The sequence below is a fragment of the Podarcis erhardii genome (genome assembly GCF_964252035.2).
Source record: "Podarcis erhardii genome assembly, chromosome: 1".
NCBI classification, from domain to species: Eukaryota; Metazoa; Chordata; class Lepidosauria; order Squamata; family Lacertidae; genus Podarcis; species Podarcis erhardii.
The window spans coordinates 47,984,772-48,010,855 of record NC_138497.1 but is presented as its reverse complement, the minus strand read 5'-3'; the positions used below and the strand labels follow the sequence as shown (position 1 = coordinate 48,010,855).

At 42.4% G+C, this 26,084-nt stretch overlaps 1 protein-coding gene across 2 annotated transcripts in view; it reads left to right on the top strand.

The window, feature by feature from the left end:
• Positions 1 to 23,854, top strand: part of SMOC1 (SPARC related modular calcium binding 1) — a 63,913-nt gene extending 40,059 nt beyond the window's left edge. For both annotated transcript variants that reach the window (XM_081881821.1, XM_081881820.1), the window contains exons 7-13: positions 1,003 to 1,083; positions 10,910 to 11,102; positions 12,180 to 12,262; positions 14,014 to 14,119; positions 18,178 to 18,425; positions 19,356 to 19,406; positions 20,854 to 23,854. In XM_081881821.1, the coding sequence (XP_081737947.1) occupies positions 1,003 to 1,083; positions 10,910 to 11,102; positions 12,180 to 12,262; positions 14,014 to 14,119; positions 18,178 to 18,425; positions 19,356 to 19,406; positions 20,854 to 20,870 (779 nt within the window). In that variant the 3' untranslated portion in view covers positions 20,871 to 23,854. The remainder of the gene's footprint in view (positions 1 to 1,002; positions 1,084 to 10,909; positions 11,103 to 12,179; positions 12,263 to 14,013; positions 14,120 to 18,177; positions 18,426 to 19,355; positions 19,407 to 20,853) is intronic.
• The last annotated feature ends 2,230 nt before the right edge of the window (positions 23,855 to 26,084 follow it).

The following is a 26,084-nucleotide window of genomic DNA, read 5'->3' as shown; positions in this document are numbered from 1 at the left end:
AAGGAGCAAAGCGGGAGAGGAGAAGAGCCTTCTCCCCTTATACCCCTCTTCTGCATTATTAACAGCATCCTTCTCCACCCACCCCACGCGTGCTCCTTGTCCCTTGAGTGCTTTTCCTTCCCTCCCCACTTAAAACGTGGTTACAAAGCACAGATCCACATTGGGCTACCCCAAACTCACCGTCAGATCACATGTCTGTGGCCACAGCATGAACCACAGAAATCATACATCCACTGTTTCGTTTAGAATATTTTTTTTCTTGTTTCCCTCCTCTAAAAATTATGTGTGTTATGGTCGGGTGCGTGTAATAGAGCGAAAAATATGGTAATTCAATCTACCAGATAAATTTATTAAAGCTTGGAGCCCCTAGTCTGTAAGAAAACAACAAATTTGTTTTATTTTCTGAAAGTAACAAATTATGTGGCATAGAAAATGAGAAGGAAAATTTTAAAGACATCATTTTTCTGGGATCCAAAGCAGTGCCTGCTGTGTCCCACTTATGGAAGAGGACATCTAACTCCACAGTTGAAGCAGCAGCAACCCTTCACCCCCTGAACCTTTTGATGTTTGGGGTGTGTGGAAGCCTTCTGGAAACGACTCCCAGTGCGGGGCTGCCACTGTAGGAGCTTTGTGCAGATGTGCTGGGCAAGTTAGCTGAATCCTGGCCAGTGAAAAGTAGCTTTTCTTCTTCATCTTTTAAAAAAATATTATTATTATTTTATCTTCCATTTTTTCAGAATATTTTGATTTGATGTCATCTTAAGGTTTTATAACGCACAGGACTTAATCAACTTAATTGCTGCCCTCTCCTGCAGAATGCAGTGATCAAGCTGAGTATGTAGGGGATAATATTATAGGTATCCGGGTCCCAGCCTTGAACTTAGCTTAGTAGCTTACTTTTCAGCACCATAACACTGTTTAATACATTAGTTACACACATATATATCACACACGAACACACACACATATATATATTAAAAGGCATCTGTTCTTGTTTTCCAGAGATCACAGCTCCCACCCTTTGGATTAAGCATTTGGTCATCAAAGATTCCAAACTGAACAGTTCTAGTATGAAAAATTCAGGTAATGCTTACTTATCTTCCTTCCCATGTTGCAGATGGAGGCTAATTCAATCCCGCCTGTACTTTTATTAATCAAACTGATGAGAGTTTCCTCCCCCTGGTATCTTTCCAAAGATTTTTCCACTGTTAATAATTATCCTAGGTGGTAGCTTTGTGGTTTGACTTTTGGAAGTTCTTTTTACATGCAGTCAGAAAGGCATTCTGGGCACATGTGATGGGCAGTTGACTGGGCTTAGCTAAAATAAATATATTCTGCGCAAAATGAAGCCATACTCCTCAATTTTCCGACATAGTGATGTTTAATCTCTCAGAATGTTTACCTGCCTTGACTCCTGATTCTGGTTGTATAATCTGAGACTAGGAGAAACTCACAGTTCTAAAGGCTGAATTGAGAATGAAAAGCTGAAAAGTGGATATATTTTACAGGTTACCTTGGATAAGGAGCAATGGACTTTATTAAAAATACCATTCTGATTACTATTACATATTCTTACTCTTCACCATAAGGTCTCAGGTTACAGCAATTATAAAAAAATATTAAAATCAATTCAAAACCTATTAAAGGAGGTTGTGTGTGTTTGTGTAATGCCAGGTACAGTGGTACCTCGGGTTAAGAACTTAATTCGTTTTGGAGGTCTGTTCTTAACCTGAAACTGTTCTTAACCTGAAGCAACTCTTTAGCTAATGGGGCCTCCTGCTGCTGCCGCCGCAGCACGATTTCTGTTCTCATCCTAAAGCAAAGTTCTTAACCCAAGAGGTAATATTTCTGGGTTAGCGGAGTCTGTAACCTGAAGCGTATGTAACCCGACGTACCACTGTAATGAGGTGTGTTTTCGGCATGAGGTGGAAGCTACATAATAAAGGTACCAGATGCACCTCTGTGTGGAGGGAATTCTTCAGTTTTGGATCTGCCACCAAAACTGATGCTCTTTCCTGGAGCTCCACCACCAAACTTCTGAGGGTAGTGGAATTACCAACCAGGCCCATGCTACCAGTCTGAGTCCCTGAGAGGGTCTGCAGGCAAGGAGGCCACCGTTCAGATATGGGGCCTAAGTCTAAGCACTAACCGGGGACACCTTCCTTCTTCCGCTAGGCTAGTCTGTTAACTGCCCTAGAGCACATTAGTTAATTGCTGGTGCTACTCGTTCGTCACGAGAGGAGTTTGAAGGCAATGCCTGAAAATTTGGTGGTTTTCCTTGCTAACGGATCAAACAGAGAAGACAACTTTTCAGAGAGGGACTGTGGGGTAGCCCCTTCACTGCAAGGTATGGGCTTTGCTCAGAACCCTTTGTACCACAACGTTTTTAAGTTTGGGGTAAAGAGGGATTCCAGCTGTGCAGCCAGCCTACACTGTCAACCTTTCAAGGAAACCACAGGATGATGTAATGAGTGGATAAATGGAACTATAAACAGCTCTGGGAAAGCTAGCAGTAGCAGTCAAGTAAATACTTTGCAGCAACTAGTGGTCTGTACATGACGTTATTTGAAAGGAAGAATGAGTAATCTATTAAGGTTAGCAGCTGAAGACAGGTTTTGTATGTGTGTGTCTTTTTTAAAAAAGCCAACCTTGGCACCCAGAAATCTGGGCACTTTAAATAGAGATTCAATAGAGATTTTCTATTATAATGTGAGCAAAAATTCAAATAGTTCTATTGTTTAAAAGTTACTTGATTCAATCAAGTAATGTAAGGAAAGCGGTAAGTGGGACCTGAATGATATTATTTTAGTCGGGAGGCAAGGGGATGGTGGCACTGATTGCAATGGGTTACAATATGATGCAAACTGACCAGCACTTGAAACCCGTTAGAAAGTTTCACATGCATTTTATAGGACATCTGTGAACCGGTTCAGTATAAATTTGGTTGACTGGAATGTGTCCAGAGGAGGGCAACCAAAATGGTCAAAGGCCTGGAAACGATGCCTTATGAGGAACGGCTAAGGGAGCTGGGCATGTTTAGCCTGGAGAAGAGGAGGTTAAGGGGTGATATGATAGCCATGTTCAAATATATAAAAGGATGTCACATACAGGAGGGAGAAAGGATGTCACATACAGGAGGGAGAAAGGTTGTTTTCTGCTGCTCCAGAGAAGCGGACACGGAGCAATGGTTCCAAACTACAAGAAAAAAGATTCCACCTAAACATTAGGAAGAACTTCCTGACAGTAAGAGCTGTTTGACAGTGGAATTTGCTGCCAAGGAGTGTGGTGGAGTCTCCTTCTTTGGAGGTCTTTAAGCAGAGGCTTGACAACCATATGTCAGGAGTGCTCTGATGGTGTTTCCTGCTTGGCAGGGGGTTGGACTCGATGGCCCTTGTGGTCTCTTCCAACTCTATGATTCTATGATTCTATGATTCTATGACTATTATTATGAGATTTAGCAAGCATTTTTAAAAGCCCCAAGACCACTTTGTTTTAATGTCAGTTTACATCTGAAGGTATTTGAAAAACTCAGTCAACTGAATTTGCTACTTGCTTATGTAACATGGTTTCTAGGGGCTATATGGAAACAAAGATGGCTGTTCCCATGGTCATCTTTTTCCCCTGTACAGATCCTTGAAACTGTTTGATATGACCACGTAGTGCCATTTCCCAGAACATTCCCAGCCTCATTTTGAAAGCAGATGGCCTTTATGTTTTAAGGAAGTTAAAGGAGATACAGAAGACACAAGAAAGTGGCTTTAAAACCCTTGAACCACCTTGTAGTATGGCAAATTTATTTAAAAAAACGACCTCGCATGAAAGCTGCACATGTGCAGAAAGTATAAATTATCATTTAGTCAAATATTGATTTGAAATATGAAAATATTATAGCTTGTTAACATCAGTGTGTGCATGTGCATGTGTGTATAGGAATCACTAACATATTAGATTCCAATTATGAAAATGCTCATTTCTAATTTCTGCATCATCACTTATTTTCTCCTGCCTGTTTTCCAATGTTCCAAGTGTTTTGCAGTAAATAAAGCATTATAAAATAAAATGCTGCTTAAACATACTAGGTTTGCAAGAATGATTTTGATTTGGTGAGGAGGAACGGATATTCTGTTACAAGGATACAGATTATTTAAGCCAAAGAGATTAAAACAGGCTTCCCCAACCTCGGCCCTCCAGATGTTTTGAAACTACAATTCCCATCATCCCTGACCACTGGTCTTGCTAGCTAGGGATCATGGGAGTTGTAGGCCAAAAACATCTGGAGGGCCGAGGTTGAGGAAGCCTGGATTAAAATATAGAAAGTTAGTCTATAGGGCTCTGCATTCTAGCAAATGCAATAGTGTTAGAATACCAAATGCACATTTCTGGAAGCCTGACAGAATTTGGAATGGTTGTTAGAATATTTATTGGCAGTGGTGGAAAAAATATATTTGAACCATTTTATTTTATTTTATTTTATTTTAAATTAGAAGTGGGGTGGTCCATCCTTGGTGAACTTAAGCTTTAAGTTGGCTCATCTGGAGGCAAGTATGGCTGAAGCAAGGCAAGGAGTGATGGAAGAGGCTAAGCCCTTCCAGACAGCCAGCAAACAAAGTAATGAATAACATGCCACTGGGAACCAGTTAATCTAACCTTATGAAAAGGTGCAAAGTATACAACTGGGAAAAATAACACCGTATAATAATCAGCACGCAATCATAGGTGCTAAAACCATATGCAGCTAGACAAATAAATGAGGTTCGCTCCTGCTGGCCATGTGATAAATCACTCTCAAAGAATTCAGTCTCTCCCCTACCTCCAAAGAAAGAAAACAAATTACTCCAAGCACAAAGTCATAACAGCAACCTCCCCACAGCTGCTGTAAAGTCACATAGGGGCAGGAAGGGAGAAGGGGAGGAAAAGAAGCAAGGTGACGGGGGGAGCAAGGTGTCATGAGACGTTAGAACGAAATGTCAAAGTGCTTGACTGGGAGCCCATGGATTGGCCACTGGAGTTAGAATGAAAACAGAAAGGCACCAATAAACGCTGGTTAGCTTTCCTGCAAAAGAGGTGCTGGGGTTCAAGCATGCCACTAGTTCCATATCCCATGTGTGGGTCGGTAGGTGGACTTTGTACTCAAGTGGTGAGACAAATGCATTGTCCCTGTTCTCCAAGACATTGGCCTTATTCCAGATGTTGTGGAGCTGAGCTCTGGAATGTATAATAGGTTTGGGGGCTGAGCCCTGACTAATGCTAAGCTCTGTAATTTAGGTTAAAAATGGTGAACTGGCAAAACAATAATAGATGTTTACTGTTTTTAAGCCTTTACGTGCTAATGTGTCACACGCAATATGCTGCTTAGAGACTCTGGTAGTTTAAGTGGTATATAGATAGCACAAATAAATGAAAAAAATAAAATTTATTTATTTGTTTGTTTGTTTGTTTGTTTGTTTGTTTTAAGCCAGAATGCAAGGTCTCAAAATAGATGTGAGCTGGTGTTCTGGGGTAAAAGCATCTTACCCACGGCTCCCCAAGTGTATCAAAAATAACTTCTTTGTGGGCAGTGATGAAATCAGAGAAAGGGAGAGGAAATATTTCAAATACATATTTCAGATTATTATATTTAAGATGGTTTGGAGTTAATCTGGACACACACCTGGAGTTCAGAATAGTGAAGGGTGCCATCTGCGTTCTTTGCAGGCGAGTTCTACTAAGTGTATTTTGGAGAGTTTTCCACTGTATCAGTTTGTTCTCCATCTTGACTCCTCCTAATGGTTTATGAACCAATACTGCACATTTGCCATATGGTTCTGTATGTACTTCTCTGCATTTCAAATAGGAGAACCACAGTGAAATTCACTAGCTGGTAAAGGCTAAAAGGTTATCTACTTCAGAGACCAAAAGCACTTGTAAACAAAATTGTACTGTATTGTGTTTTACTGTAATTTTTCTTCTTGTGCTTTTTGTAGAGGCATAGAAAGCCAAGACAAAGCATTTGGTCTTCTAGAGATTGTGGTTATGGAAGGGGGAAAAAGCCTTCACTTATTTCTTTTTCGAAAGCGAATTACTCCAGTGATTGCTATCCGACCCTAGATGGTATGTCATGAGAAGTGCAGGTGTTCTTGTATAAAGGGAGGGGGGATAGAGAGGCACTTATGCAGCTGCTCCTCCCAATGTTTGCTCAGCTGGTGTTGTGCTCCTAAATGGAAAGGGGAGTTTTTGCCCTTTCCTTACCTGCTATTTCCATGACTTGCAGGCTTTTCTTTCGGGGGCTGGAGGGAGCTGCCTCTTTCCCACACTGAAGACTTGTCAGTTACTGAATGTATTGCATGGCTTTTTGTTACTTTGGTAGGGAAGGGGAAATTGTGTCATAAGGAACATAAAGCCTCCGATCTCTGCTGAGCGTTTGATCCGGGGATACAAATCTCCATTTTCAATGTCCCAGCCATAGCATTTCGTACTCAATGCGCTGTTGCCAGACGAGCCATTTTTGTGCCTTAGGTGGAAAATCTGTACAGTGCCACACAAGGCGGTAACATTTAATAATAAACTACATAAATAATAAAGGGGAATTTGTACGTTTATTTAAGATGACCCCATATCTACTTGTTGAGATGGGCCACCTCACCCTCTCTAATGTTGACAGTAATATTTCTAAAGACCTCTGGATATAGGGTGGTATATTATTCAATAAATAATAAAAATAAAAATAATAAAACAAATCTGGGGTGATTCCTGATAGGTTTGGAGGATTTAGCTGGTATTGTTAGTGATCCTGTTAAGAGCTTTGTTGACTTTGGAATGGTGAAGGCCTCTGGTGGTTGACTTGATTCTCCCTTCACATGCTATGGAGAACCTATTTAGTACTAGGGAAGGACGAAACAGCCAATTTAGTTTATTTTCATTTCTCATTTTTTCAAACTTAAATTCAGTTCCTCACATTTCTGCAGCGATTTGCATTTTTTAAGTGCCTCACAAAAATTCAAGATTTTAGTGCGAATTTCTTGTAATATACACATCTTTGTATGCAGTTATCCCTGCTATACACAGTTTTGCAAAATAGTTCCCCCTTATGTAATGCATTTTGTGTGTTCCTTTCACTAATATATGCACACTTTACCCTAGTATATGCAGTAATTCTGCTGCACTGATCTGTGGACTTCAGGAAATTCATTTGGAATTAAGTTCAGAGTGAAATTGCAATGGCTTTTATTCTACAAACGAGAACTTAAAAGCTAAACCAGACACCACTTTTTTTAAAAATGGACTTGCTCTGAACCATGTCCTTCCATTTCCTGTTCCAGGCAAAACTGGACCATCTTTCTAATAGTTGGCTGCATCATTGACTTCGTGCCATACACTGTCATGAAAACATCCATGGGGAAATATGATTGTATTCTTCAGACTATATGAGCCTAGGTGACTTGTGTAAATCCATGCCTGCGAATGAAATTACACATTTCCCCAAAAGATCTTAACAGGAAAAATGTCATTCACAAATAAGCCACACTTATTTATTCTCTACCCTGAGCTCTCATAAATTAGTTTGGCGTGTCAAAGGGATTAATCCAAAATATAGTTTAAATGTTTTGTGGGTCAGCAGCCCTGATTGAAAGGAGATTCCTAGCACTTGCCTCACTTCTCCCATTTCTTGCTGGAAGATGAAATCTAGAATTTTAATCTCCCCAAAGGACTCCCTCCCTCTTTCACTTCTTGTAGCAGCAGCAGTAGGTTGGCAGCATTGCTGGCCTGCTTCCCTTATGACAGCAAAAGTTGGATAATGTGACAGTCTTATTCTTTTAAAAATGGTCACAGCTTTATTATCTTGGCCAAGGTGTTACTCAGCACCTCCTTCCCCTACCCATTCATTATGCTGGACATTGTTCTTTTCCCTTAGCTCAGTCACTAATTTAACATAGAGAAGGATTTATTTTCTGTTCTGTTTCTCTTTTTGATGACATTGGCTCACTTTCCTAAATAGGTGTTCATAACTACTTTTTAAAAAGAGAATGCTGGTCTGGACCATGGAAAGAAATAATTTATGTATCATTTTTTTCTCAGACAGATGTGGGGAAAACATCTTTTCTCCCAAGCCATTTAACCAAGAAAAAAAATCAAATAAAATATGGCCCTTTCAATTGTTCTGGAACTACATTTGAGCAGGGAGAAAAACACTTCTGAAAGCTAGGGAAATGCGGGTGACAGGGACCATGGGGGAAATGAAGGAGAAAGAGGAAGCAAGGAATTCAAACGGGGTGTAAAAATGGGGAGGTGTCAAAGGGACCCCTGACCATTAGGTCCAGTCGTGGCTGACTCTGGGGTTGCAGCACTCATCTCGCTTTATTGGCCGAGGGAGCCGGCGTACAGCTTCCGGGTCATGCGGCCAGCGTGACTAAGCCGCTTCTGGTAAACCAGAGCAGCGCACGGAAACGCCGTTTACCTTCCCGTCGGAGCGGTACCTATTTATCTACTTGCACTTTGACGTGCTTTCGAACTACTAGGTTGGCAGGGACCAAGCAACGGGAGCTCACCCCGTCATGGGGATTCGAACTGCCGTCCTTCTGATCGGCAAGCCCTAGGCTCTGTGGTTTAACCCACAGCGCCACCCGCGTCAGGTAGCATAAAAAGAGGTCCCCAGGCTGCAGATTATCCAGCTGTGCAATAAATGTTTAAGGGTAAACTCGAGTAGGATTCACATGTGAAGCTAGAATAGAGAATCTAGCACAGAGAAGCTGTCAACATGTCCCCAACACTCAATAGATAAAAAAAACAAAACACACCATTGCAGTCTTCCCAGTCTATCACAACCATCTCCACTTCTTCAGTCATCTGCTTATCCAGAGTTTGAGGACATGGTATGTCTTTAAGAACATAAGAAAAACCTGCTGGATCAGGTCATGGGCCCGTCTAGTCCAGCATCTTGTTTTCATAGTGGCCAACCAGATGCCTGTGGGAAACCCATGAGCAGGACATTAGCACAGGATCACTTTCCCCTCCTGTGAGCCAGGAACAGATGCTCCATATTTTGAAGGAGTGTAGTCAAGATTGCTTTGCTACCTTGTCTGATGCTGGTGTGAACTCTTGGACTCGACATTTTGCTTTGAATTCCTGCATTGCAGAACTCTGCAGAGTTAAGATGTAAATATGTCTGGAATGCCCTTCATTTCAGTGGAGCATTTTCCATTGCATAAAACAAATAAATGGAAAACTTGAGCAGACCATGAAGGGGATTATTTGGCTCCCTTTCCCTTGCATCTGAATAAATGAATGACCCACCTCACCTTGACAGGAAAGGTGTAAATTGCTGTCAGGCAGAGAGCTTGAGTAATTTGGCAGCTTGTGATGTAATTGATTTGTGAGGATGCCCAGAGGCCTCTAACTGAATAACTCCTCTGTTTGTATACAGCACAGAAACAGTCACCTTAAAATAAAGAGTAAAGCCTGTCAGCAAAGCAAAGTTCCCTTAAATATCAGCTGAGGACTGAACTTTTCAGATTTTGTTCATTTTAAAAAAATTACCCCTCCTCTCTACTCTATTTTGCAACCCTGATCAAGTTGTTCTTGTTATGCCAAGTTGCGTGCATGCGCGCGCACACACACACACACAGTTGTTGTTTAAAGGCATCATTTGCAGAGATTTTTCTGAGGTAACATTATTTTGTGTGTGTATGGATGTTGCTGGACTAAACTCCCAACATCCTTAACAACTAGCCATGCTCACTGGGGCAGAGAGGAGTTCTAGTGTAGTATCATTCACTGCCTATCAGTAATCTAGGCAGTGGTTTCAAAATCCATGGAGAAATCTATGCTACACATCTCCCATGGTATCCCTGTCTTAGGCTGTGTATGCACTAAACCTTTTGTTAAGGGTGGCTGGGAATTGTAACTCTGTGAGGGTTAAAGAATGTATTTTGAAGATGATTTAAAATTATAGCATGCTCATAGCCTTACAGAATCATTTTGCGTGGGATTTTGGGTCGTATTCTTTGGAGCGCTTACAAAGCATCAGCCAGGACTGTCAAACAGTGATGATGTAGTCTCTGGAAACTGGCTGTACCTTTGAACATGGTCAACATTCCTCCCCTATGGCTGTGTGTTCCATCAGCAAGAATGGTGAAAAAGCTTAAGGGAGGACCTCTTGATAAGATTCCCAGGAACTGCAACATTCCATGGAACAGAGGTTAAAAACTGCTGGATTGAGAGATGTACTAGCAACTGCAGCTGTTGGTATCTTATCTCCCTTAAGTAAAGGTAAAGGTAAAGGGGCCCCTGACCATTGGGTCCAGTCGTGGCCGACTCTGGGGTTGCGGCACTCATCTTGCTTTATTGGCCGAGCGAGCCGGCGTACAGCTTCCGGGTCATGTGGGCAGCATGACCATGTGGCCAGCAAACCAGAGCAGCGCACGGAAACGCCGTTTACCTTCCCGCTGGAAGGTATTTATCTACTTGTATTTATCTACTTGCACTTTGACGTGCTTTCGAACTGCTAGGTTGGCAGGAGCAGGGACCGAGCAACGGGAACTCACCCCATCGCGGGAATTCGAACCGCCAACCTTCTGATCGGCAAGTCCTAGGCTCTGTGGTTTAACCCACAGCGCCACCCGCGTCCCTTATCTCCCTTAACTATCAAGCACTAAAAAACAAAACAAAACAAAAACCCCACACAAACCTGACCACTGGCTAAAGATTATCTGGCAAAGTAATGTCTCGTAAAAACCTGAACCACAGTGGTGACTTTTGTGACAGCATCTTAGGCCTCTGGCTGTAGGATCATATTGTAAGTCATGTTTGAAGAAGGTAAATAGGGCTTTAATTCCTTTATTTATGGGGTTTCCTAAATTATCAAGGTGGGAACTAGAGGTGGGGCTTCATCATATGCTCTGGATAGTGACCCTCCCTTTCTTTTCTTTTCCAGAGAAAGTTAACTCATGTGACCACGAGAGGCAAAGTGCTCTTGAAGAGGCCAGGCAGAACCCTCGTGAGGGGATTGTTATCCCTGAATGTGCCCCTGGAGGACTGTACAAGCCAGTGCAGTGTCACCAGTCCACAGGATATTGCTGGTGTGTTCTGGTAGACACAGGCCGTCCTCTGCCTGGTACTTCCACACGGTAAGAATCACCTCCTTTTGAATTACATATTAGAAAATAAAATAAACTGTGGCCTGGGGGTCAAGGAGCCACCACTTTAGGATTCAGGACATACACTCAGTATACACTTTCTTTCTCATCTGCAAGGCTGTTTTCTTGTTAGTGAATAGCATAGTTGGACACAGAGGACAGAGGATTTATTGCCATTTCTGCTAGAGGAAAGCCATGGTCATGGCGTATTAAATGTCAAAGAGAGGCAAATTTAAAATTAAATAATATTTTATATGTCAGAAATGTTGGTGCATTTCTCTTCTGCACATTAAACTGGCTTAAACCCCAGACAGATGGAAAACTAAGACAATGGTATTTTAATGTGATTCTGCATATTTTATTAAAGTTCCTCATTTTCTTTGCTGCTCCCTCCCTTGATATGTTTACCTGCTCTCACTTGCCTCTCTCTCCCACACTCATTGCACTTGTTCCTTCAGGGCAGCCTGTCCCCACCCATTCCTGTAGAAGCTTGGGAAACAGGCAAAGAAAACAGTGTGATGATGGGCTAGTGCAAAAACTATAGACACAAAAATATTAATAAGTTACCAATGCCTTAAGTGTAAAAACAAGCCAACAAAAAAAAAGAATGTGTGAGACAGGTCTATTTAGTCCTGCATTCTGGTTTGCTGAGGTTTCTGGGAGAGTTGTGGAGTGGTTTTGGGGAGTCCCCACAAGACAGTGTGCCATGTCTGCTAAGTGATCTCCTTAAACCCTTCGGACCCCTGGGAGTGGGGTGGGAGGTCAAGATGAGCAGCGTTAAGCCCAAAGGAGAGAATCCTGTTCTTGCAACAACCAGTCCCATTATTTTGCTCTTTCTACCCCCCCCCCACAATACTCCTGTGTCCAATTTCTCTGATCCATTCCCTTCCACTAGCTCTAGGTATATAAAGTCGGCAAATAAATGCCACGGGGCACAATGTTCCCACCTGCCTCTTGCGCTGCAGCTGCTCTAGCTAACACTTGTTCACAGGGTGGGACAAAGAGTGGGAGAACTCCTGAAGTCCATACCTTAAGGACATATTCTTTTTATATCTCTTTGGTCTCTAGATACGAGACCCCCGTGTGTGAAAGTGATGCCAGATCGAAGAGCCCAGAAACGGATGACCCTTTCAAAGACAGAGAACTTCCAGGTCAGAGAACTTCCAGGTCACTTGCTTATGGCAGCATTAAAAGCTAAGATAAATAAGATAATGAGAATTATAAAATATCAGATTTGTAGCGATGGAAAGGACCCAAAGGGCCATCTGGTTCAGCCCCCTGCAATGCAGGATTCACAGCTAAAGAATCCCAGACAGATAACCTAAGAGAGAACCTCTGCTTAAAAACCTGCAATGAAGAAGAGTCCACCACCTTCCAAGGTGGTCCGTTCCACTGTCAAACAGCTATTGCTGTCAGAAAGTTCTTCCTAATGTTTTGTCAGATGGCTCAGAGTGCTCTAGGGACAGTTAGCAAGTGGACCTCTGAGTTGAGCTTTGTCTTGGGTTTTTATCTGTGCTCATACGTTTATTGCTACACTCCCTGAAGATAATCGTAGGAAATTTCATCATTGTACAGTGGTGCCCCACAAGACGAATGCCTCGCAAGACGGAAAACCCGCTAGACGAAAATGTCTTGCAAGTTCCTGCGGGTTTTTTCCCTTTCCCCCTCCTTTTTCTAAGCCGCTAAGCCGCTTATCAGCTGATCCGCTAAGCCGCTTATCAGCTGATCTGCTAAGCCGCTAAGCCACTTATCAGCTGATCCGCTAAGCCGCTAATAGCGCTAAGCTGCTAACGGGCTTGCTTTGCAAGACGAAAAAACCGCAAGACGAAGAGACTTGCGGAACGGATTCTTTTCGTCTTGCGAGGCACCACTGTATGTTTATTTGTATGCCACTGTCTCCCAAAGTGGCTTGCAATATATCAAATGAGCAGTAATTATAGTAGTTCAAAAGGCTTATTAGAAACCATTTGAAACAGCCATAAGAAGAAGAAGACCAACCCCACCCCCCGAAAAATTAAGGGGGAAAAATTCCCTCTCCATGTAAAGTCTAAAATAAATATATGCTTTGAATGTGGGAAGTAATCCTACTCCACCCCTGTTGCCTCCTGATTTTCCACTTACTTCCCATCATTTCTGTTGGGCTCCATGTTCATCAGAGTAATTCTTGTACAGACTTTGGTACAAAAATGGTGGAGGCCAGAAGAGTGTGGCTGGCTGGTTACTCAAACATGCCCTCCTGCACATGTGTGGCTACTAGTTTTTTATACTAGTTTACTGATGATTTATGAGTTGCTTTAATTATTTTTAAATCTTGTATTATCTGGTAATATTTATGTTTAAATCTATCCTTGCATTTTAATCCTTTATGGATTTCCACGTCACCAGAAACTGGATTTGTGTGGATCCTACTGTATTTTATATGAATGTAAACAAACATCCACACTGTGATTTAAAACATCCATGTGAACTGAAATCCACGTTAACCTCTGATATTGCTATCTTGGTGGCTATGTGTGCTTGAGTTCCTGTGTCCTCATCGCCTCCTTTACCTTTTCCCTTTGCTGCATTTCCTATTGTGTCGGGAGGACTTTTTGTTTGCTCATTTACACTGATTTCTATGCTGAACTTGCTGTATGCATTTGTTCAACCATACTTCTGTCTTTGCCTTGTTGACTTTGGGAGCAGCACCATAGAATGCATATATGACAGAAAACTACAATGTGGGTCACATTTGGAAGGAGGGTGGGCAGGTGTGATTTAGGCTGCCTGCAAAAATGCAAGACACAGCAGTCATTAGAACTGCACCCAGACAAAATTTGACAACTCCATACATGGCCTTAGGAAGAAGAAGAACCTGTTCTGACTACCATTTGTTCAAAGGAAGCTTCTATTCCCTTTGCAGGCTGCCCAGAAGGGAAGAAAATAGAATTTATTACAAGTTTACTGGATGCTCTCACCACAGACATGGTACAGGCCATTAACTCAGCAGCACCTGCTGGAGGCGGAAGGTGAGTTTGGGATGCATTCAAGTTAAACTGAAACAGGAGAACCAAAGATGTATCTGGTCTTAAAGGAGACGATTTCATTTGAATAATACACTAGGGAAATTCAAGCTCTGGACTCATTCATAAGTAGGGATGGGGAGGAATTTGATTCAGTTTGCCTTTGAAGGTGTATGTACCCGATTTGTCATTTTTGAAACAATATGCAAACTGAGAAACAGCCGTTCTTTGAAATTCACCCTTCTCCGAATTTTGCAATGAATATGCATCTATGAATCAGTCTGCCTAAGTCTTGTGCATTTCCCATTGGTTTCGTAACAGTGCACATTATCATATTTTAGAAAGTAAAAGTGCAGTGGGCAAAATAATATGACCTTCAGTTTCCAAAGCAGATATTTTTGAGAGTGTTATTTCATATCTTATTTACTGAATTTTAATGGCTTTTGTAAAGGATATCCTAATTTGGTATTTCTGCCTTGTTAATCGTATTAGTGGGTGAACTGGATGTTCTGCAGTCTGCTGGTATGCTCAACATGCAATGCAAATACAAATGCAGATGATAATTTTTTAAAAAACACCCTTTCCTTGGATTTAAGACTAATATGAGCCCAAAACCTCTGTAGGAGGAAGTATGCTTACCCTTTTCTAAGCCAGAAGTGGCTTGCTTTCAGATTTAAGTAATTCTGTTGTATCAAATACAGTGAGTCAGAGGTGAAGAAGACTCCAGAGAGTATATGGCATCCTTAATAGCTTGAGTTTCAGTCTTCATGCCATTGTAAACAGCACACTTTAAAATAAAGGAGGCAAAGTTAGTTTGCTGGAGAACCTAGGTAAATGTAAATAGAAAAATCTGTGATTTCTTAAAAGCCCTTACCATGCCAGTAACTGATTTTCATGAAGTAGTGTTTGCAGAAAATAAATTTTAAGCAGTACCTGATCTCAGATGAACTCACCAGAGGAAAACTGCATCCTGGTTTTTGGGAAAAAAGGAAGGACAAACTACATTCTGAGTGCAGGAAAAGTATGCTAAAAGGGGCAGGGGAATAGCAGCTTTTTTAAGATCCCAGGGTTTCTCATTGCCTGGTGTCCAAACAACTCATTGACTGAAAACACTGACAGGAGAGAGCAGCCAGAAATTTAACGGTTGCATTTTTCTTCATAACTTGCTTTCTAGTAGGGCTAGAAACTTGCTGTTAAAATAAAATAAAATCTCAGGCACCCCAGGGGATGTCACTAACCAGACTCTATCTCTGCATATAGGAGACAATATGCTTGAGACAAAGCTTCTGAAGTTGTGATCAATATGAGGGGGGTTTTTTTTAGCCCTTCAGCATTTCAGGGATTGCTAGGCTTCCATCACACATTCCCAGTTACTTACATGGTTTACATTACAGTCGTACGTACCTTGGATCTCAAACGCCCTGGAACTCGGACGTTTTGGCTCCCAAATGCCACAAACCCAGAAGTGATTGTCCCAGTTTGTGAATGTTCTTTTGGAACCCAAATGTCCAGCGGGGCTTCCACAGCTTCTGATTGGCTGCAGGAGCTTTCTGCAGCCAATCAGAAGCCACGATTTGGTTTTCGAATGTTTTGGATCGAATGGACTTCCAGAACGTATTCCGTCGACTTCAAAGGTGCGACGGTATCTTGATTTGTTTCTGTGGGAACTGGGTGGCATGGTCAGTTAAGTATCAGTTAAGTCACAGCTTTACAGCATTTTTTACTATTTCATTTTGCTTGTATGCCAGCCTTTGGGGGATAACATGAGGTGACAAACTGGGGCAGATTGTAAGGTGGTGATTTTAAACCTTGCTTGTGACTATAGAGAGGTGGGTGTTTGAGATGGGTGCTTGTTTTGATTCAGTTTGATGGACACAAATGTGTTGCAAATGAATGACACAACTATTTTGAGAAGCAGTAATGTGCTGGTTGTCGTGGCTGAGAAGAACCAATGTGCTGGTTGTGTCCTCCTTCTCATTTGCTAAGGAGCATAATATTGTGCCCTGATGTTAAACTCAGATAAATCTGGCAGGAGACAGAATAGTATGTGGTGTTCATTAGTGGGCTTTGTTTCTGAGTGAGGTCAGCGGTTCCACTGTTCTGTCACTCGAATTCCTCACTTTCTATCGTGAACAACTGTTTTCATCTTGATAGCAGGGCCAGAAACTGCCAGCCCACAGAGGGCCTTAGCAAATGTTTTCAATTTTCTACAGATGTTCACTCAGCAATTTGCTGTCCTTTTGAAACCCTGTGAGGCAATTTGTACCTGCAATACCATACCACATGTTTTCAGACGAATTTATTGTGCAGATGCCTTTACATATGTCCAACTTTACTATTATATTTATTTAATTACTGCAAGGGGAGAATTCTGATTGTGGGAAGATGACAGTACTTAAGATTTCCACTGCATTATAGAATCTTCAAAGTGCTTCACATTGATTATCTCAGAGGTTTAGGCTATACCAGATGAATTAATAAAAGCATTTCAACTCAAAGGGGCTAGGAAGTAAAAAAAACCCAAAACAAAACAAAAAAAAACACCGCAGCAGAAGCAGCACAACATCACATGGTATCTAAAAAGCACATTCAAGCATGCAACTAAATTCACTTACCTTTTAAATGGCTCAAAAACCGCAATACCTCAAGGGGCAGCCTCTCTGCATATGTACCAGCCCAGACCCTGCAATCACTATCTGAGGCCCTTCTTTGTGTGTCTTCTCACTAGAGATCCTGAGCCTTTTCAGCAGTGGCTGAATGTGGAATGCTCTTCCCAGGGAGATTCGCCTGGCACCTTCATTGTATATCCTTAGGCACCAGGGAAAAACCTTCCTCTTCTCCCAGGCCTTTGCTTTGTACATGTTGTGGTAGGACTCCATTTAAAGAGGAAGCACTGCTGATGCCCTGTCTAGTTTGACCCTTAGCTTAATAACCATTCTAAGCCTATTGATGGAGTAACAGGCGTTAGCTCTGTCTTGCAGTGCACCTTTGCAGATGGTTTTATTCCTTCATTTTGTAGGTGGATAAAATGCGGCTCACTGTTAGATCCACTATAAGACCTCGTAGTGGAAATTGTACTCCATAACATGACTGTGTGCTTGCGTGCATCTATACGTGTTTGTGGTGTTACCACAGCAATAGGGAGAAACAGCCTTATGTTTGCCAACCCCCTTTTCCCTTAAAAAGCTGACCAAGGTAAACTTGTTTTTGTTGGTCAGGTTAACCTAGGTGTGTGGAGGAGGGGAGAGGTGATGTCATTTCCTCCTGCATCTACATCTAAGGAGCTTTCTTCAAACTATCTGTGTGCAGCATTAGCAGAACTGTTGGCTTTGTTCTGATGTGGTCAAGCAAAGTAGGCTCTTGAGACTTTCTACGTTATTCCTTATTTTGTTGTAAGTCTTAGGGGTTTTTTTTGGGTGTGTGGTGGAGCAGAAGGCAAACTATCTTCTTGAACAAATTTACTGCCCCTTTTCTGCAAGACTTGCAGTTTGGAAGATCTTTCATGTGGTTCAAGTTTAGTGAGAGATGGTGGCATGTAGGGAAACAGTAACCTACGAAGTGGCTAACTGTGTTCTCTTACAGGTTTTTTCCTTTCCTGATGGTTTTGGCTGAGAGTGAGGCAACACACACTTTAAACAATAGATCTAAGCATCACTAAAACAAGTACCTTCTAAGCCAGGTGTATGTTGCGGATCTGCTTCACCACCAAGAGCTGAATTACAAAGAGAAATTTAAATAAGCAATATCCCTTGTTTATTACATTAATGCTCTAGTACACTAATTTTCTGTTTGAATTTCCCTATGTGTTAGATATTATAAACAAGCCCTTTCAGCTGATAGAAGAGACTGCTAGAAGTGCCCTTAACGATTTCTAAAAAAAATCAAAAGCACAGCTTTCCTTAATAACCATTTGCTATTGCTAGATTGAAGCAAACAAAATAGGACTCCATCAGAACTTTTGTCAAGAGTCTGCTCTGCCAGAGAGAGAGAGAGAGAGAGAGAGAGAGTATTGAAAAATTGGGGGTTGCGTTTTCTGTGAGCCTTCCTTCTCCTCTTGTTTCCAGGTTCTCTGAGCCTGATCCCAGCCACACGTTGGAAGAGCGGGTGGTCCATTGGTATTTCAGCCAGCTGGACAACAACAACAGCAATGACATCAACAAGCGGGAGATGAAGCCCTTCAAGCGCTATGTCAAGAAGAAAGCCAAGCCCAAGAAATGTACTCGGCGCTTCATTGACTACTGTGACCTCAACAAGGACAAGTCCATCTCACTACAAGAACTGAAAGGTTGCCTGGGCGTTGGGAAGGAAGGAGGTGGGTAACACTTTTGTCATACCTAAAGGACACGGGTGGGGAAGCTCAGGCTTGGCAGGGTGGTAATATGTCTGACCATCAAGATTTTCTCCAGCCAAACCCTCTCTCCAGCCCTACTTTGAGTGCTTTTGCCTGGCAAGAATGTTTGCCTGGATGCAGGATAGAGCTGTGTGTGTAGAAACCAGTTTATTGTATAAAAGTAATATTTGCATGCATTACTCTGCCCACTTTTACCTCTTGCCTCAGCTGTCGCTGGCATGTGGCCCCCAGAAGGTTGCGCAGAAGGGAATGTGGCCCCCAGGCTCTCAAATGTTCCTCACCCCTGCGGGAGCGCTTGAACAAACCAGTCCGCTTTAGGAAGCAGCCTAAAGTTTAGCACCCTCTGGTGGCCATTGCCAAAGATGTCAGTTTGCAAAAAGAAACATGAAATCATGTTTCTGAGCTTCAAAGGTGCCCAGATGTGTTCAGTTTATATGTCCATGGACACTAAAAGAATTACCTTTTATAACCAGAAGGCACTTTTGCTCCTAGCAAATTTATACCTGAAAGCACTCGCATCTTTAGCAAGAGGTGGTTATCTTGAAACCGGCATCCTCAAGTTTTTTTGAAAAAATCATCATTCTATTAGAACGACACTTATTGGTGGTGGTCTGAAACATTGCACGTGGCAGATTGGTTTGCACATGGCAGATTTCTTTTTCCTAAATCTACTTTATCACTGAACAAAATACTTCTTGAAAATACAGGCTACTCTGACTCAGTCAAAATACCTTTGCTGTAGAGGGATGTGACCTTTGCACTTTCTGCTTTACTTCTTCCTTGCGGGGCTTCAGTCGTCATCACTGGTAGATCAGCCTTGCTACTTTCTTAAATCTGCGGTCTTTATTATACATGGAAAAATTCACTGGACAAAGGATTTATATTTTGCAGGGAGCGTTGGAAGTTTCCCCCATGGAAAAAGACAAGGTGTTAACCCTTTCAGTAAGTACTTCTGTAATTCCTTCCCCTTCCCCCTGATCCGGGTCAGTCTTGATCAGCTGTGTATTTTGGGGTTGTTCCCTCCCCAACCGCAATCCTGCCTAAACCTACTGCTAGCCATTGCCTGCCCAACTATAATGGAAAGGAGCTAGTTCTGTGGATATTATTACTGACTAACCAGGCAAGAGGGTGCTTCCATATGACAAGCTGTATTAATCGCTGGGATAGCTGTTGTCAGTATTTATTTACTGAACTTCATTTAAAACACTTGGATGCTACCTTTTCACATCTCTAGGTATTTCAAGGGGAAATAAGATTAAGACAACAATGAAATTCAATAAATGTGCCTAAGACTGTCTGTATTCATATGCGTGGGGGAGAGAGAGCACTCCTGGAGAAGCAAAACACAAAATAACCCACCTAGCCCAATGTCGCCTAGAATAAAAGTGATTGGCAACCTTTCTGAAAGAGGGCACTCATTCGGAGCCTGGCTCTCACCCTTTGACTGCAACTACTGCCGAGTGGAGTAGTCCTTGAGATACATGGGTCCCAGGCTGAATGGTTGAAAGTTAACCACCAGCACTTGGAAGTTAGTCTAGACCAGGCTTCCTCACCCTCGGCCCTCCAGATGTTTTGAGACTACAGTTCCCATCATCCCTGACCACTGGTCCTGCTAGCTAGGGATCATGGGAGTTGTAGGCCAAAAACATCTGGAGGGCCGAGGTTGAGGAAGCCTGGTCTAGAAGCAAATTGTCAGCCGCCGCTGCTGCTGCAAATTCAAACATATCCCCATCTCCTGATGTCAGTCAGGAGAGAAGCAGCATAGTTTTTGATTAGCTGCAGCTTCTGAGTTGGTTTTAAGGGCAAACCCAGGTAAAGTCCTTTACACTACTCAGCGCTTAGCCACACTTCTGTTTGTCCCATGTTTTATAGGCATGGGGTCCGAGAAGTGTTGTGGGTTTTCCTGGGGAAAGCGGTGGGACAAAAGAAAAACCTCTTGGAACTGTGCCTAGAAATCACAGGACAAGAGGAAGTGTGGGTGAGAGCTCTCAGTCCTCCTGGCTGCATATAGTGAGGTTTCTGCTGTCTGAAAAAGGGGCAAAACTTTGGCAACAGGTAGGCCAGTAAAATGTGCTCCTTACCGATGAGTTTGGTGTATACTGGTGGTTGTTACCAAATTGGTATGTGCAATAGCAGAGATATCCCCACCCCAGCAATTCATCTGTTTAAATCTGCATTAAACCCCCAGGTGTGCAGAAGGTAGGGAGGGAGAAAGAGAAGCCCTGTTTTTTGTAGCCTTACTGCGTATTGCATTCCCAGGTATTATTAGTTTGTTTCACAGGGAAAATCTGTTAATTACTTACTAAAAATCTAATTGGATATTTCACTTTTTGTTTCTTCCCTCCCTCAAACTGTTGCTGTTTCCCGCTCCATCTCTCCCCAACTTTAGTCGGACGTCTTGTCTAAGAGCTGATGGAAAAGCATGAACCAGATGGAAGGAAGGACGAACCGGACAACAGGTGGAACTGGCAACATCCAATGTAGCAGAAGTGGCCACCACAACATTTGCACTTTTGGAAACAAAAAATAATGAAGAGGGGTGGAAGTTGGTCTACTTATTATGCCATTTTATATAGTACTTTAGAGACGAAGAAAGAGTAAACAAAGAAAAAAGAAAGATAAAGAAAACTGAACAGCTACTGATGATTTAAATGTTAGGGATTTGCTTGGACTTGAAGAATGATGTTTTATATACTGTATATAAATGTAAATTGTACAGTTGTCTTGTGCTGGCCTTAGTGTGACTATTTGGTTTCTGCCTATGACTTTTTTTGAAACTGGTTTAGATTAAAGGGGTACAGAGGACTCTGGAATCCAGGGATGCATTGGTTTCTGCAACCAATCAATATTCAACTTTTTTCTTGCACAAGCATCATCATGATTCAAATAAGTCAACAGTGTTGGTGGCTCACACATTACTTGAACATTGTGTGTGCATGTGTGCACGCTCACATACGCATCCATACACAAACACAAATGCAGAAAATGGGACTAGTCAGCACTAGTCCCACTCAGAGTAGTTTCTCCCTCTGGAGCATCTGAGGGCTAATTTTGTATAGCTCAGCTATGATCTCCCAACCAGCCAGTGCTCAAGGCCAAGACTGCCTTAGCTACAGCAGTACGACAGTTTCATGTGCTTTCAGGGTTTGTTCTGATATTTTGTGTTATGGGGTTTAAAGCTAATTGCTGCATTGGCATGAGAATAGCTTTCCCTACCCCATGCTAAATCTTATTCCTGCTGGACTAGCTGCAATCAAACTCCTGATTTTGTTTGGGTCTTGGATGAATGTTGATAAAAGCACATGTCTCCCACACTTTTGCAGAAGAAAGTGGTGCGGGGAAGTAAAAGGCTCTCCTGTCAAAATGAAATGGAGCAGGAGGAGGCAAAACTGTTCTTAAAAGATAGCATGTGTGTGCTAGCAGTATTTGTGCTGTCCTTGTTCCTGTACGCTTGCAGGGTCTTTGTGCTTAACATCTCACTGTTGAGAAATGAGGGATCTGAGTGCTATAGGTTTGCTTCCACCTTTTCTGTTGGAAGTTGTCCTGCAAACTTGATTGCCTTGGGTTCCTCTGCTTGCACTGTGATTTGTGAATCCATATAAATGCTCCTCAAGAGCAGTGTGGCAATGCATCTCCATGTTTTAGCAGTGGGCTGTTGCAAGCTGAAATACTTGAACATCATTGAAAAGTGGCTGCTTTTCAAGCAAGTCACAATGCTGGATTTACAGGACAGTGCCTTGCCCCCCCCCCCTTTTAAAAATATTTTGGCTTCAGTTAAGGTATAGATAGTTGAGTCTCAGTTACCATAGAGGATGCTCAAGCTGAGGAATATCATGCTTTCTGATCCCCCCCCCCCATTTTTGCTCATGCATTTCATGCACGGCCACTGTCCTTTGAAACTTTCTGGAGAACATTCAGCCACACCTTTATTGTACAGCCATGCAAAGTGGCCGAGTCATAAGCTCATCTTAAGCTGATGCAAGATAGTGTGTAAGGACTGCTTTATTTAGTGGAATTTTTTTTAATGCCTATTTTGATTGGATTTGGCAGCAGAGCAATCAATAGTCTGTAGTAATAGTTCAGACTCTGAAATAAACCCCAATAGAAAACACCAGGGGTCATGTTCTACTGTTGAGAAGCAGCCCTGCATCTTCTCAGATAGTTGTTCCATCATGGTGTCTGTTTTGGCAACCTTCAGTATGTCACTTGACAGGAACATATGAAGCTTGCTGGTCCTGGCTCCTTAAATGTTCAGCAGAAGCGAAGCAAAGTTGTAAAAATAGTAACACGATTCTTTGGATTCTGAATCTTAGGGGACTTCTCTGTGGGTAAAAGATTTAAACTGGCCACAAAAGTTTAGATGCTTCTCTTTGAAAAGCTGTGCCAAATTGTTTCGCAAGTATATTTTAATGTGAATCTTTGTCTCATGGAACAGCAGCACCCACTGCTGGCTTCTCTTGCATGTCACATACAATGTATGTGCCTTCCCCCTCTCCAAACTCCTCTCTGAATATTCCCCTCTTCTTTTGTAAACTGATCGTATTGTGTATGTGTATTGTGTTACTTGGTTTTATTATACAGTGTAAAAGAGTCTTATGTGGCCCACTTGACCCTGATGTAGGAATGAAGAACAACTTGTAAAGAACTTTCTGTAAGCGTTCCTTCTTTTCACATGCTGCCTCCCCCCTCCTCCCCTCACCCAACAGCAATAGCACAGACACTGCTGTAAATTCTTCTGTGACTCACTAGCTCACCTTGTCAAAATGGCCATTGCTTGTTCATCTGGAGAGGCAGCTTTCACCCCACCCCAGCAATACAACTTTTCAGTTTTATTTCTCACACAGGGCTTACATCATCTGATCCATGGTCTCTCTAGCTGAGCATCTTGTCCACAAGGGCCAAATAACCTCTTGTTGGAAACTGCAACAGCAGCACATAGTCCTAGTTGTTCTTTCCTTGTCTGCCCTTTTGATGTGTTACAGATACACTAATCTTGGGGATGTTTGCCCTGAGCAGAAGGACGTAGAGTGGTACCTCGGGTTAAGAACTTAATTCGTTCCAGAGGTCCATTCTTAACCTGAAACTGTTCTTAACCTGAGACACCACTTTAGCTAATGGGGCCTCCCGCTGCCACCGCCGCGCGATTTCTGTTCTCATCCTGAAGCAAAGTTCTTAACCCGAGGTACTATTTCTGGGTTAGCAGAGTCTGTAACCTGAAGCGTCTGTAACCCGAGGTACCACTGTAATAACAGTCTTGCAGAATTAGACCAGGGCTCATCTAGCCTAGACTTCCATTGCCACTGTCTAGCTAGATGCTTCTGGGTGTACTCATGAGCCTGTGCATACGGGAGTGATGGCCTCCCCTTTTTGGTTGGCTTGGCCATCTATTAAGAAACTATGGATATTTCCGTTTATCAGTGTCTGGACATTTTTGTCTTAAGACTGTAAATTCACTTTCTTTCCATGTCTGGCTACATTCAACAGAAGGACAGTACTTTAAGAGAGCATTGCAAACCATCCCATAGAATTGTAGAGTTGGAAGGGACCCTGAGGGTCATCTAGTCCAACCCCCTGCAATGCAGGAAACTCAGCCAAAGCATCCATGACAGGTGGTCATCCAACCTCTGCTTAAAAACCTCCAAGGAAGGACAGTCCACTACCTCCTGAGGCAGTCCGTTCCACTGACTAACCGAAAGTGTATCTTTTGAATGATAGTGGACAAGGCTAGCCATTTTGGGAGTTTTCACATTTCATAGCCTTTCCGCTCTTTATTTTCCTGGCTGGTAAATTGCCACTGGATCATTTTTGTTTGATTTTCATCCCGGTCCATGGCAGGTCAAAAGCATTTTGATCCTTATTGCTTCTCACCATCCTTCTGCTTCCATTCTGATGACTCCTTCACATATCGTTTTTTCTTGCCTGGAAAAATGTGAACACCCACAGGCACTATCATGTTTGAAAATTGAGTGAGTCGGTTGTAGGCATCATATGTCTGTGAGAGCCACAGTCTTCTAAGCCACTCATGAGGCCTGATTAAGGCAAACTGGTTTGGCCACAACTTGACATCAAAACCATTGCTTCACACAGCATGCTGCCCCTGGGCTGTTCACCTCATGGATTGGACAATGCCTCCCAGTGTGGGCCCCTTTGGGCTGTTGGTCTTCAGTGATTCTGCATTTCTGATTACGCACATTTTTATTAGCTCCAACCATTGCTTAATGACACAGTTGCGAACCCGACTGTTCTAGAGCAAGGCTGGTCAGACTTCAGACTTGTGGGATGTGCTTTGTTTCTCACAACATCTCCAAGATGCATCAACCAAAGTTGGGGGCAAAAGACATACATGGAAGCCTTATTTGGGCATTATTCACCCCCCTGTACATCAACACAGAAGCAGAGAGTATGGCTGTGCTGCATAAGGCCACCCCCTAACATCATGTACTTCTTCATCAACATGTGAGCTGCAAAGGTCTTTAGGGAGGACAACTTCGTGTGTACATATGAAGATGTCCTGGGATCTCCTTGTTCCTGTGTTGTACATGGGAACAAGCAGTGCTCAGACAGGGCTTTCAGATTCATGGGCTCAGATTTATTTATGTGTACCAGAATAAAGATACACTCAACCATTCCTGGTTCAACCCAGTGCCCCCTATGCTTTCTTCAGCAATATATATATATTTTGTGGGGGTAGAGAATCACTATGTTGCTTTAAAGCAATCTACTTCAAATCACCAAGAGATCTATCAGTAAATCCCAGTCTGCCTTCTGCACCCACAGCCAGCTCTAAATAATCAAAAGTTGAATGGAGGGAGATTTGCTCCAAGTTTCACACAAGCTGTTGGGTTTTTTTTCTTGCACAAGGGACTATTATCTGTCCAGAATGCCACAGCCCTGCTCGACACCCCTCATTTCAATACACCAGTTCCAGTCGAGTTCACAGGACAGCTGGCAGAACTGTGCAGTTTTGTTATTTTTATTTTAATGGTTTGATATAGCATCTCTAGGTTGCAAAGGCATTAGGCTATGTAGGTGTCACATGAATCTGGAAAACTAGACATTTCAAAAAATGGGGTCTGTGTAATTTCTAATACGTACAGTAAATGTATATGCCTCTTTCCATTAGCAAACCTGTACACATGGAAAAGCAAATAGCATTTAGAATAAGTACCACATTTTCCTGTGTATAACACTCCACCATGTATATTTTTTGTATACCATTTTTGGTATACCATGTATACCATTTTTGTGACTCCAAATTGAGGAAATGGATGGGGGGAGATTGCCCAGAGTTGTTGAGCTTTTTTTGGGGGGGGGGGCGAGGGGTTGCCAGCACCCAACAAAAGCCCACACAATTGCCGCAGCCACAAATCTCCCGCACAGACACCGATAGTCCACCTCTGCACTGTCCATGTATAAGACAACCTCATATTTTTTGCTTTTATTTATATTAAATAAAAATCGTCTTATACACAGAAAATATGGTATATTTTATAAGAGAAATGCAGATACACTTCATTGCCTTTAGGTGCCACTGTTTGCTCTTTTGCTTTGTTTAACAAGGTAATGAATTTACTACCTACAGTCCATTAGGTATTGCCTTTCCATTATAGAATGTTTGAG